Below are 13,405 nucleotides of genomic sequence, written 5' to 3' on the forward strand. Positions count from 1 at the left end.
ATGCTTGCTGTGTTTTATCTCCTGGAGGAGTCTACCTCGGGCTGCTTGGATACTGAGAATGAATGAGTTTACTGTCTAGGCTATAGTCTTATTTAATGGTCTCCACAAGTAGTTCCTAGAGTCTCCTTACTTATCCTAAACCTTCTTTGAAGTATTTACACTTCTAAATAATCAGTTTGAAACTTGCTGTTACTCATGTTTTAATACATATGGAACACCATGCGCCAAGGTCTGAAATATCAGCTGTTATTTCAGTGAGAATTGCTGTAGTTCAGGTTGTGCGGTATTTATTTCTGAGCATGGTATTAACACAAGCTACAGATTAAAAGTTATTGGAGGATTTTTGCCTGTAATATAGATGTTATTCATGTTTGGTTTTATTTAACATGAAGCTACATTTTTCCTTTAATGGAATCAGTATGTTTGTCTTTCTGAGTGGTTTATCTTTAGCCAAAATAAATATTGAGGAGAAAGACATTTTTGTAGCTGGGCATTTGAAGCACAAAAGATCACTCTGCCCTGGAGGTGTGGAAGTAATAGACTTGTATAATTTCAGTAAAAAAAAAAAAGCGCAGTTTCAATGTTGATATTTTTTACTTATCAAAAATTTGAAATTTCACAAATCCTCTGTGAACTGCTGCGGTTTCTGGTATAATTTTTCATAAGAAAGCAAAGTAGAAACAGAATAAATTACTTGCAACTGTAAGGAACAGATTTGTATGAGCTGTTGTAATGTTTTATTTCCACTTTGGTAGAGGTTTCTCAGATTGTAAGGATGGATTCCTTGGCAGCCTCACCTAGGGGAGTCTAGCAAGTTCATGCAACTAAAAGGACCTTCAGGATAATTGTTCCATTTCTCTTTCTTTTTTTATCTATGCTCTCCTATACCTGTGATAATTTTTTGCCTTGGCTTGGGACATACTTAGTAATTCCATGCTAGCATTACTATCCAACAAGTAATTTTTCAGATTTATTTAGCCGTGGTAGCGTGGTGTTAGTAAGGAAAGGAATAAATTTTTCCTTCTGTGATTTTGTTCTGTAGTACTTAGTTTATTATTTTAAAGTAAATATATACATCAAGATAGAAAAACATGTATTTCAAGAACGTCCAAATACTGTTTTATTACCTTGTGCAACAGGAGTATTTACACGGGGTTCCTTCAAATCAGATTGCAGCCTTGTGTAGCATATTGCAGAAAGACAGTCAAAGATTTAAGATGAATTAATATCATTGAGGATTTCATGATGCTCCTCTGTAGATGCAACTTGCACTGACAAGAGAATGCATAAACTTTACTAGGAAGTATACTTTTTTGTTATTGTAGTTTAATCAATTCAAGATTTTTTGCCATTAGTTTAAAAAAGGGAGGGGGATGTGCATCAGTGTTCCCCAAATGCTTTTAGTGGAGTCTTCATCCTGATCTTGAAAAAACTTGACTGTGGAGCAATGGAAGGCAGGACAGTGCAGGATCTATACCAGGAGTGTCAAACTCATTTTCACCAGGGGCCACATCAGCCTCGTAGTTGTCTCTAAGGGGCTGAATGTAATTTTAGAACTGTATAAATGTAACTACTCCCCGGTGAAAATGAACTTGACACCCGTGATCTAGAGGGTCTCCGTCAAACAGGGGAGATAAAAGGAGACTGAAAGCCAGGGTTTTGGCCTGCTGTCCTCGGAAACGCTTAGGCAACAGTTCAACCTGGTGACGAAAGGGTATTTTCCTTACACACCACTGGTTTGTGGCTTTGGAATTGAGGTTTCCTCTCTGGAACAGTGGAAGTCCCCTAGCAGTAATGATGAATTTAAAAGTCAAGCTTTCCCCCTTGAAAAATGTTAAGTTGGTAAATGGGCAAATAAACACTTTCACAAGTGTGTAGAAGTTTAGCAAATAAATTCCAGTGTTACCTTTTAAGAGATTTTTATCTGTTAAACTTTAATGTAATTAGTTTATTGTGTCAACAAAATCTTGAAATGGAACCACTTTTAAACATGAATTTTCTTTTTTTAGCACTGGCTGGACCATTCAAAATTCATTAAGAAACAAATAAAAAGTAAGTACTATGTCTCTGCCTCTTTATTTGGTTACTTCCTTAAGAGTTTAAATATGGATTACTTGAATGTGATTGTGAATGTTTAAATATGGCCTTTAATGGAATAAATAGTTCTTTAAAAATAGCTTTTATCTAATGACTAATTGGCTGACTATATTATGTCTAAATGCAAGAGCACTTACAAGTAATAGATCAGCCTTCAGTAGCCCTCATTAAACATGTGCTGTTTATGTGAGGCAGAGTAGGTTGCCAGGTGATTTCAGTCTGATCTGAGAAATCAGGTTGCCTGGACACAGATTGCAGTTTCTGTCATGTTGTCTTACCCATAACAGATTTTGTGGGTTTGTTCTATTTTTTTTTTCCCAAGAATAAATGGAGTATATTTCATTCTGTAATGGTTACCCTCTTGGTTTTGTGTGTGTGTGTGTGTATTTTTTTTACTATCATAAATAAAACTAACAGAAATACCTACTGTTTCATCAAAGGGAGTTTTCAGGGGTTGGGTTTTTCATGGAAATTGGCTAAGGCGGGCAAGGTATTCCTGGATCTCTAATAATCTGGTTGAAGGTTTGGGTACAGTACAGCATCAGCACTATGTTTTGTTAATATACTGCTGTTGGTAACAGCCATAGGCCAGCTGATAATTTCACTTCTTAATATACAGCATTTTGCAAGGAAGTTGTTGACCCTCTTGCAGGACCTCACAGAGATGGATCTTGATTACTTCAGTTGTGCTTTGCCTTTCTCATAAGTATCGAAATATCTAGAAAAATTTTGTGACTGGTGCAGGAGTTGTTCTTCAAAGGCCTTCAGGATGGTTTGCTTTCACCCCTTGGTGTGTGGGTGTCAGTCTGCTACAATACATGGTAAAGATAGCTGCTATGGGTGAGGTTTTGATGTTGACTTTCTCCTACCTTTTCATCACATTGTAGACTGCTTTACCTCAAGTGACTAAGGGATTTGCAGGTGTACTTTCTGGGATAGCTTTGTCCTTTCCTTGATCTGTCTTAAAATGTGGAAAGCCAGTAATTCTGTAACACCTTCAACCAGTTTAGTTGCACTGTTTTGTCTGTGTTCAATCTGTTGAGGACCTGTTTTGAAAAGAACCATAGAATAGTTTGGATTGGAAGGAACCTTTCTAGGTCATCTAGTCCACCCATCCTGCAGTGAGCAGGGAGAAGAAGAAGTTGGCCAAGCCCTGCCCTGAGAAATGCTGAAGAGGGAAGCAGTTTGAGTGTTGTAAAGGTCTGTCTCCCAACAGGATACTTGCCTTTACTTTGCCTTGGGCAGGTGCTTTGAGAAGTGTTCCTCTTCCCTGGTGGATGTTGCTCGCTGCTCTTTTTTCCCCAGCAGTGGGCAGGTAAGAGTTGCCATCTCGCTGATGCAGACCTTACCTATGGTGCCAAACTGCTGGCCTAGGGTACCACAGCCTGTCTTCTAGGAGCTCTCCTTGGAGACAGTGTCAAAGCTCTAATTATTAGAGTTTTGGTTGCACATCATTTAGCAGAATGGATCATTAATAGACATATACTGTGTTGATGTGATCTTACCGAAGACCTTAGAAAAGTGTGGAAAAGTGTCATTTATTCCAGCACTTCATATACCAGCAGGCTGCTGGTCTGGAAGGTGAGGCTTAGGCAGATAAGGATGCGTCGGTCAGAGTCTCATGGTAGCTGAGTAACATTTTATTATCTGTGTTACACAGAAAGTCAGATCTAGTGTTCACCTTCTGACATTAGAAAACAACAATTCTTGCAACAACAATTCTTCATGGATACCTTCCAGAGTCTACTCCAGTACTTTTCACCTGATTTATCTTACCTTTTCTCATTCATGTGTATCAATCGAGAGCTGATCTTTTGGGTGGGTTTTTTCTTTTTTGGAGTTGCCTGGTAACAAGAAGCATCACCCTCTCCCTTCCATCTCCCCCTGGCCCCAGAAACAGGCAGTGAACCTGGGACTTGCTGTCATTCACAGTGTGTGACAGGGCACACCTCTTTGAACAAAAATGTGTTTGCCAAATGGACTGTTGTTTGGATAATTTAATGTTTAGAGTATCGTAAAGGATGGTAATCATCTATGTTTTTTTATTGCATGCATTTTTTACATTAAAAACATCAAATATTTGCTGCTTTGAAGGATTTGAAAAACATACTTCATTTTGGGTTTCTTCACTTGTGGGGTGGTGGGTGTTGTTCTTAACAGAACCACAACTACTGTAAACCTTTTTTTTTCTCTATTTAAAATCTCTGCATATACAGTTGGACCTCCGTACACATTGCATTTTCGAATTAAGTACTATTCGTCAGAACCGAACAACCTTCATGAGGAGTTTACAAGGTAGGAACTGTGCATGGTTAACTGGGTGACTGGCAGAGGGGTGAATGAGACATCTGAGGTACATGTGGTACCATAACTGGGTGATTTGAGTTTTCTTTGTAAGAATGGTCATTTTTTCTGACTTCTTAGGTGTTTTCCTACTGTCAGAGAAACTTCATCTTTTTTATTTGCTGCCAAAAAGCACTCATGGGCCTCTCCAAGTGTTTTAGTCTGTAGGAGATGCTGTGTTCTGGTACTTTGAAGTCAGCAAAGAAAGGCAGTGTTGGGTGGGGAGAGCTGCAATCAGGAAACATCTGTTCTTTACACCAGTGATGCCTGCCATACGTCTGAGAAGGTTTTCCATCGAGTCCTACTAAAATGCCAGTGCTCTGCTTTGTCCCCTTGCTCTGAGACTTGGGGATAACTTAAAAACGGTACAAAAGCCACAGAATTGTGGGAATAGACAGCTGGAGTTCATGGTTAACAGGCGGTTGACTGAATCTCTTCCATTTCCCCATGAATTCTCTGTGGTGTAGAAGGTGTAAAGACTACATTGTATAAAGCCACCTTAGAATACTTGGAGGTCATGTTTTAGTCTGTTGGAGTATTTTCTGGGCTGTGAGGACTCTACCTTGTTGAGTTCATAGCACCTGGTCTGATCTAGAGAATATTCTGAAAATTAGGAAAGGAGCAGCTGGAGGAAAAGGGTTTACATAAGTTTTGTATCTGCCAACTTTGTGTCTTCTTTGTACAGTAGTCATCTGTCTTAATGTTATTTTATCGTTTTTGTTGTTGTTCTGTTTCTCACTGTAGGGCACTTTCTGTGTCTTCTCATTTGCTTGGCAATCAGCCTAAGGTGTTTAAAGATTATTCGTTGTTGTAGTTCACGTACATGTGATGTTTACCTCAACCTTATGCCTGCAGGCATATGTTTACTGTCTCCTATCCGCTGTGTTGACCATTTATATTTTTTAACTGCCTGAGATAAGATCAAAGAGCTAATTGTCACCATCATATGAAACTAATGTGGAAGTTTTAATACTAATTTAGTGCAGTCGTTGTTAATTCAACAAAAGGGCATATTCCTGTACATATTCCTATAATTAACATGTAGAACTCCCTGCCACTTATGTAATAGATTATTAGATCTCAGAGAGTCCAAAAAGCTGAATGATTTGGGGGCATTTCTAATGAGAAAATGCAGTTAAATTAGTAGGAATAGTATACATATACAGAAAATTGATGTAAGTCTTCATTTATCAGGGTTCATGTCTGACAAGTATTGCATTTCCCCTGTGGTCAAATTATTCCATTACTGTCTACCACAAGATTTCTTGCTTAATCCTCTGAAGCATATGATCCTAGTCTCTGTGAGATGTATGTTTCTGAGCTATGTGATCATTGCTGTGATCAAGTAAAACGTTTCCTCTGAAAGTGATCTAATTATAGCTGAAAGGTGACATTTCAGAAGGCTATCTTAATTAGAAAAATGCTTTAGTCAGCTAATTTTCAGTGTTATGAAGAATTCTTTTAAATCATAAGCTTGACAGAAAACCATAGTGAAACTATGGAAGGAAAATTAAAATCAGCTGGAAATTGATTTTACAGTGAAGACATAGTTGCATTTTTCTTTTTTGTTGGAGAAAGAAATTCTGAGTATTGATGGGTTTTTTAAGAATCTTTATGCTGAGTGGATCACATTTTCCCTGTAGCATGTTGAGTAAAAAGTGAAGATTAACAGCTATATACTCAGATTTATTCCAAGTGGAAATGGAAAGGACGTAAAATGAGGAAGAAAAATTATCATTGACAGTAACCGTGTACTGGCCTGTTCCATGGAGGTGTTCAAATTTCCTTCTGGAAACCTGTTTTCTAGTAGACTCCAGTTTTAAGAGAAGCTGTAAACATCATATTCTCATAATTAGCACAGTAATGGGGAAGTGTTGAAACCCTTTACCCACTCTGTCTTTTTCCAGTTTATAAACACCATTGAAATCCAGTGCATTTTGGAAGACACTTTCTGTCACTGTTGTGGGACCTGATTAGTTAGTTTAGTTAGAAAAACAAGAGAGGGATGTGTCTGTACCTGCGTGTTGTGGAGAATTTTCAAAGGTGTTTTGCTGATTTGACGTATCAACAGTTGAGCTGCTGATGCTTAGTCTGCATGCAGAAAAGGAGCAAGAGTAAGTCATACCAACCCAAGCAGAGCTGCAGTGCTGCACAGACCGGCTGACACCGAGAGAAACACTGCCCAGATTTTTCTCACAGATTTAAAAGAGTTCATGGGATTGTGAATCATCAGGAGAAAACAATAAGAACAGGAAATATACTTGTCTAACTTAATATATGCACGCAAATACCCAGGTTTGATTGTTAGCCAAGTATGTGAATCAGAGACGTGACACAGAGCTAATGTGGATAAATCTGATTCGGCTTTAGTGTATCATGAGAAGTCTTTTTAATCTTCATTTGTTTTCCTGTCTGATCCCAACTGTGCGTCTTTCACCATGCTCACAGCATGTTCTCTGTGGTGCAAAACACTTTGTCTTTCTAGCATCCATTTTAAGGATAGGAGTAGTTTAGGTTTGCGTTTACTGGGTTGACTCTCACTTGTGCTTCGTGCTTTTTTTTCTCATTATTGCAAGTCTCGCCTCACAGTGCCCAGAGCAGCACAGAGCCTGCCTGTGCCCTCGGTTCCTGTACCGAGCTCTTGTGTGGCCTGGGCCGCTTCTGCATGCCCCAAACCCCAAATCTGAGTGGCTGTGAAACATGAAGCATGCCTAAAGCTGGAGATTAGCAAGAGCTTAAAATACTACTGCAGTTTGAAGGCTGTAGATTCCACTTGGCCTCCTACATAAATGTGTGAGTTCTATGGAATTTGGGTTTCTCTTATTCAGAACCTTTCTGCTATTTTAAGTGAAAATTCAGCCTGACCTTTCGCCCAGTTTGAACTTTTTCCATGTTCTGTATTTCTGTTTGAGAAGGCAGCCCTGAAGTCTTCATGCCTTTATCTGTGTTTTGTATTTAGATCCTATAGTTCAGTTCCTGCTTTAATTGGGCAAGACCCGGCTCAAACGAACTTTGAAGTGCCAGTAGCATTTAGGTTGCTGTGGTATGTGCTCAGAGTAGAGCACATCCCTAAACAGCAAGGCCAGTAGGTGAAAAATATTCTCTTCTTTTGATTTTAGTGAAAGCTATGGGAACTTCAAAGGTTGCAGGATGAATCTCAGTGATCACAAAGACCCTTTTTCTTTTCGTTAGAGCAAGTTAATGAAAATGTTGTGAAATGAATTGGAATATTTTTGCAGCCATTGGGGCTAGATGTATGACATTATGTATACTTTTGACTTTCTGAATTTTTATTTGTCAGGTACCTGTTTGTATTACAGCTCCGGCAAGACATTCTTTCAGGGAAGTAAGTACCTCTTTGCTCTTGCAGCTGTAATTTAAAGTATTTAGAATAGTTAATCTCTTAGTGATTTAAAATTTTACTTAAAGTATGTAATTGTTTTAATTCTGTGTGGTATTTGTGTAGATTGCAAACATGGTTTACAGTTCCACGTGCATTTTTTTCCTTTAGAATAGAGAGATATATGGCTTTGTGTGCATCGTGACTGCATTATTGACAAATAGAATGGGTAAAGACCTTTGATGGATTGACCAGGTGATGGAAATGTATAAGGAGAACAAGGACTGTCCTTATTTTTGTGACTTGAAAATGCAACATGAGCTTGCCTGCCATATTTTTCAGTGTGGCAGGTAAATTAGAGGAGAAAAAGATGATGAAGTGCAACACTTTCTGTAGAGGTCAACTCTGCAAAAATATTTTGTATGTTCAAAGTCTCACCCTGGCCAATAAATTCACACCTGCTCTATTTTTCTTTTAATTACAAAAACCTCAAAAGTACCTGTTCTAAAGTAAAGTGTTAGTGCAAAAGTGGCATCTTAGCAGATTTAATGTTGTCCCTATTAGTTCAGGCTTGCTTTATGGTGGAGTGTATCACATGTGTTTAGTGCTAATAAGAATGTACTGAATTAGGAAATAAGCATATGCAAGTAAAAAATAATTGCAGATGTTTTGTATCATTACTAGCTTGTGGAAATTAACTTTTCCATTTCGTATATCATAATATTTTTTCACTTTATTGCAAGCAGAACTCACTGAGAAAAAAGACATGATTTTTATAGCGTGGTTTGTTTGTTTGTTTGTTTTAAGACTGAAATGTCCGTACGAAACTGCTGTTGAACTGGCAGCTCTGTGTCTCCAAGGTATGCAATCTTTTGAAAGTTGTTTGTCCTAACGTATTAAAAAACTTGCCGACTAGTTGCTTTTCACTCTTTGGTACTAATGATTTCTCACTGATCATTTATAAATGGCATTTGTTTACCTGAGAAGAAGAATTTTAGGGAGAACACTTTTCCACCTTCTCTCCATTCAGAACTTCTGAATTACATTAGCCAAGGGGAAGGACCGTCAAAGGCTCAGATGGACAAAGGTTTCATGGAAACCAGGGGCTGACCAAGAAAGAAAGAACCCAAACAGTTCCTCGCTGAGGGAGAAGCTGTGGGGTGTGCACAGTGTTACCTTCTGAGCTTGAAAAGCTGCCCTTCAGCGCAGGGTTTGGGGCAGGCAGGTCCCTGTGGGTGGAGTTTTGAACATGGGCTGATGGACCCGTGCTCAGGAGAGCAAACCTCTGCTGTGTCTGAGACAGGAGATGCTTAAAGGGCGGGAGGGACAGGATGGCAGGTACTGGAGAGGAGAGAATTACATGGAAAGGTAAGAGCTAAGATTACTTCTGGGTCAGAAGCAGGGGTTACAAGATTAAAAAAAAAAATCCAGGACACTAGGTTTCATTAGTTTGTTGTAGGAAAACGTTGGGGATTTTATTGCTGCAAACACATTAATACAAATATTTTATTCTGTTTCGGGCAATTTGGTTTGCAGATGGGAAGGAAACTTGTGTAATGAATCTCAAATCACGTTAATTCTTTTCTGAAAGAAGGTGCAGTGATCTGGAACATTCTAAGCATATTAGCAGTAAAATGAGTCAAAATGAAAAATAATCTTCCTGTTCTGCTGGTGGCTGGCAATGGCACATGAAGTGCTTAGGGAGAGTCTCTTAGTATAGGAATGGAGATAATTCAGTGATTCTAGATGGACTTGACAGTCAAAACTGGGATTTCAGTTCCAAACAGCAACAAGTGTAAATCTTAAGGCAGTGAGTTATTTCTCAGTTTCCATCTGCACCAGTCTAGCACAGCTCAGATTTTTAGGTGTGCAAAGAACTGCTGCAGGCAAACTCCATTTGTATATTTTAGATGGAGAAAATCTGGAGCCCCTATTTGATTCATTACTTCCATTTTCACAGATAAAAACTGTAGTACCCTGACCTCTGGTCTAAACAAAGAGAACCAAGCGAAGGATAATAGGTTGATGCCTCAGCATTTTGGATAGTAACAAACACCTGTGAATGTAAATGTAACACAATAACCATCCATCATGTTTATGATGTCTCCAACCAGGTGCCAAAACTAGCACTTCTTGACACTGTCTTTGGAAACATACTTAGATTGTGGTAGAATTTTTATAATCTTCTCCTGTCTTTTTTTTTTTTCAGTTTCAGTTTTCCACAATTTTGACATCATCACAATAATTTTTTCCAAAATTATTTTGTTATTGTAACTAATTTATTTATCTCTGCTGTCATATGCTTTAATATCACATTTTAATGTAACATTTCTTACATTGACATTGGAAGCTTTTAATTAACCAGAAGAGTTTAAAGAAATGTCAAATGATTATCTGCTCCTCAGTAGGTATCATGTTGTCTGTGAAATTCAATCTTACTCCTTAGTGTTGGTTTCCTAAGAGTGAGGAATAAGTTATAAAAGGCTATTTAGGAATTGATGCTGTAACCCTCTGAAAGGCCTTTTCACAGGATAGCTTTGAACTTCATTCATTTTCTTTATCAAGGAAGTTGTTCTGTTACAGTAGCTCTCTCTTTCTTTCAAGCAACAGTTTCCAAGACTGGTGTTTTGTGTGAATCATCTTCCAAAGATAAATGGCTGGTTTCTTGCCAGTCCCATGAAGGAGCTTCTGTAGCAAATAACATTGATCTGCAGTGTGGGGTAACTTGTGAAGAAGATACATAATCACATGTTTCACTTAGGGATTATCTACAGAAAGACTGTAACTGCTAGAATCAGCTTTTAACTACTTCATGAGTCTTGCATGGCTTTTCTATTTAACCAGGTATACTTTTGAAACTACTAATTAACCTGAAAGGGAAAACTTTTTCTCAGATCTCCAGTTTTCAATTCTAACCATAAGATACCTTCATGGGATCGTGCAAGCTTCTTTTTTCCTTCTGTGTAAAAGAATCAACAATATATTTGCAGATAAACATGTTTTTTTGCAGTTTTCAAAAATCTCCAGGAAACCTCCTTTTAAAAATGTCCCCCAGTTTATGCAGTTATTTATTAAACAACACAAATAATATATATAAATGTGTTCTGTAACATCGACTCACAAAAAAAAACCCAAAAACAAAACCAAAAAGAGACTGGAGGAGGGGCATACCAAAGCATGATACTTTACCATAAAACTGCAGATGAAAAGGTGAGTCCACTGCTGTGCCTTTGTGTTGAAAATATTAGTGCTGCTGAGCCATTCAGGGATAGTAATTCCACCAGAAAGACACTAGTGAGAGGATCCTTGTACAAAGCCCGCGCTTCCCGCCTCTTCCCGCCCTTGCGCAGGGAACCGATGAGTCTCTGACTGGCTCTTACTCTCAAGACTTATTTCTTAGAGATCAAAATGATGACATGGTTTGTTTGCCTCAGAGAGAAAAAATAGAGAGTGCAGCTCTTGAGAAAAAAAGAGTGGTATTTTTCTTGTACCTAATATTTCTGCCCTGGCTTCTTGGTGTATCTTTTGTCCTACATGCTCGTAACTCTTCTCATCCTTACATGTGCTTTTTACAGCACAGCCTTCATTCCCTGCCTTCTCTCTCAGTTAACTAGGAGAGGAATCTCTTGTGCTTTTCCTAGATGGCTGTCAGCACATCAGATTTCACTTTCTTAATTTTTTTCCTGAAGTCCTCATTGCTAATGTGTTTGTTTTCACTCCCTCTTATATACTGAAGACTGGACTGCCAGTAATTCTTAGCAACATCTGTGTTAAATATGCTTTCAACTTAAATGAAACAACAGTAGAGCTAAGATATCTCTGTTAAAGAAAAAGACATATAGATAGGAATAATGTAACTCACCATGGAAGATTTCTGGTGAAGAGAAAAAATGTGTCTGAGGCCATGGTTAGAAATGAACGTCAGTGAACTCAATCTGTTTAATAACCTCAGGAATGCTGTATGTTTGAGCAAGCTCAAGGGCTCAAAACCACCTAGTAGGTATATCAATTAACAGATTACACTTTGAATGTAACTTCCTATTTTTTAAGACTGAGAGTGAATTGAATTTTTCCAACTGTTATGTGCCCTGAAGCAATAAAACTCTTTTTTTCAAGGGATTTAATTTCCTGCAGTGTGTTTTTGGGTTTTTGGGTGTGTTTTTTTGGTTGGTCTTGAGAGGGGTTTTCAATAGTAGTAGTAATAGTAGTAGCCGAGAAACACCAACTGACCTGGTTTGGAATCGCATCATGTGCTAGGTAACGTGTGCTATTGATGAACAGCATAATTGCTACTCAGTTTGTCTCACAGTCCCACAGCAGTGACATTGCAGCCTCTTTGTGTGGGTGAGAGGTTCCAGGAGAAAAGTGTGTTGCAGGCACAAGACAGTTAAGTGTGTAAGGCAATGAGATGCTCAGCATTTGCATCTCCTGTTGAGCTCAGTAGAGTTTGAAAGTGTTCTGCTCCTAGGAAAGAAGATAGCAGGCCCTAAGTAAATAAGTAGAAAATAACACCCCAATTGTGTTAACGCTTCAGCATTTCTTTCCTTAAAACTTCTTTGATCTGAATATTACACCAGCACTTTGCTTTAAAAACAAACAAACTTTATCAGTGGTTTCCTGAGACTAGGTACTATCGTCATGTTTTGACATTAATAGTATTGTAACAAAGCATGCAATAGAGAGGGAAGTGTTTTGAAATGAAAAGACAGACCTCATTGCAACGGAAGTTTTGAAGTAACCTCTTCTGAAACAGTAATGCATCAATTTTTGGTTTTATTAGAAACTTCATGTCCTTTAAATGCTTTAGAATCCAGAGAAGCAGCTTTAGTTAAGCTGGTTTAGTTATAACATTCTTCAGTGTCAGAATTCTGTACCATAACCTCACACTGCTCCTGCAAATGGATTTGTCTGACTTTTGCTGTACAATCTTGTTTGAGTTTGTGGGGCTTTTTTTAACTTACAGCATCAGCACAAGTATATTCATCTACAGCATACTTAGAAACTTGTAAACTATCATTGTCTTTGTGGAGATGATGGAATTAAATGTTTCTGGTCATCCCATGTTCTTCATTATTTTAAGTTTTCATCTGATTGATTGCAGCTGAGCTGGGAGAGTGTGAGCACCCAGAGCACACACCAGAACTCGTGTCTGAATTCAGGTTTGCACCAAACCAGACCGAAGCAATGGAATTTGACATTTTTCAGAAATGGAAAGAGTGCAGGTAAGGTACCTGTGTTGGATTGATGTCTCTAGCAACAGGAGGTTTCCTTCTCTTCCAAAGTCAAATGTGTCCACAGGAACCCCTTCAGCAAATCTAAAATGGTGATTATATTTTTCAGTTGAGAAGTATTCTAGACGGACCTTGAGCTATCTCCCTCCTTAGAAATGGGAAGTGGTGATTTAGGGAAGATTGTTAGGATGCGTTTTTCTTTTTTTGTTTTTGTTTTTGTTTGTTTGTTTGTTTTTTCTTTGGGTGATTTCATAACAGTTTAAACAGTCTGATTTTTTTTCTGTTTGAGTTGGAAACAATTATTTTTCTCTCTTTCATGCATGCACACATAAAGTTTTGTGTTTGAGCTAGCAACAAATAGATTTTCCTGGTTTTTGTTAATGAATATGGTACA

At 38.2% G+C, this 13,405-nt stretch overlaps 1 protein-coding gene across 2 annotated transcripts in view; it reads left to right on the plus strand.

Moving 5' to 3' along the window:
* Positions 1-13,405, plus strand: part of EPB41L4B (erythrocyte membrane protein band 4.1 like 4B) — a 184,578-nt gene that overhangs the window by 68,809 nt on the left and 102,364 nt on the right. For both annotated transcript variants that reach the window (XM_065830950.2, XM_065830951.2), the window contains exons 3-7: positions 2,010-2,052; positions 4,314-4,392; positions 7,742-7,786; positions 8,588-8,640; positions 12,882-13,002. In XM_065830950.2, the coding sequence (XP_065687022.1) occupies positions 2,010-2,052; positions 4,314-4,392; positions 7,742-7,786; positions 8,588-8,640; positions 12,882-13,002 (341 nt within the window). The remainder of the gene's footprint in view (positions 1-2,009; positions 2,053-4,313; positions 4,393-7,741; positions 7,787-8,587; positions 8,641-12,881; positions 13,003-13,405) is intronic.

The sequence above is a fragment of the Patagioenas fasciata genome, chromosome 2 (genome assembly GCF_037038585.1).
Source record: "Patagioenas fasciata isolate bPatFas1 chromosome 2, bPatFas1.hap1, whole genome shotgun sequence".
NCBI classification, from domain to species: Eukaryota; Metazoa; Chordata; class Aves; order Columbiformes; family Columbidae; genus Patagioenas; species Patagioenas fasciata.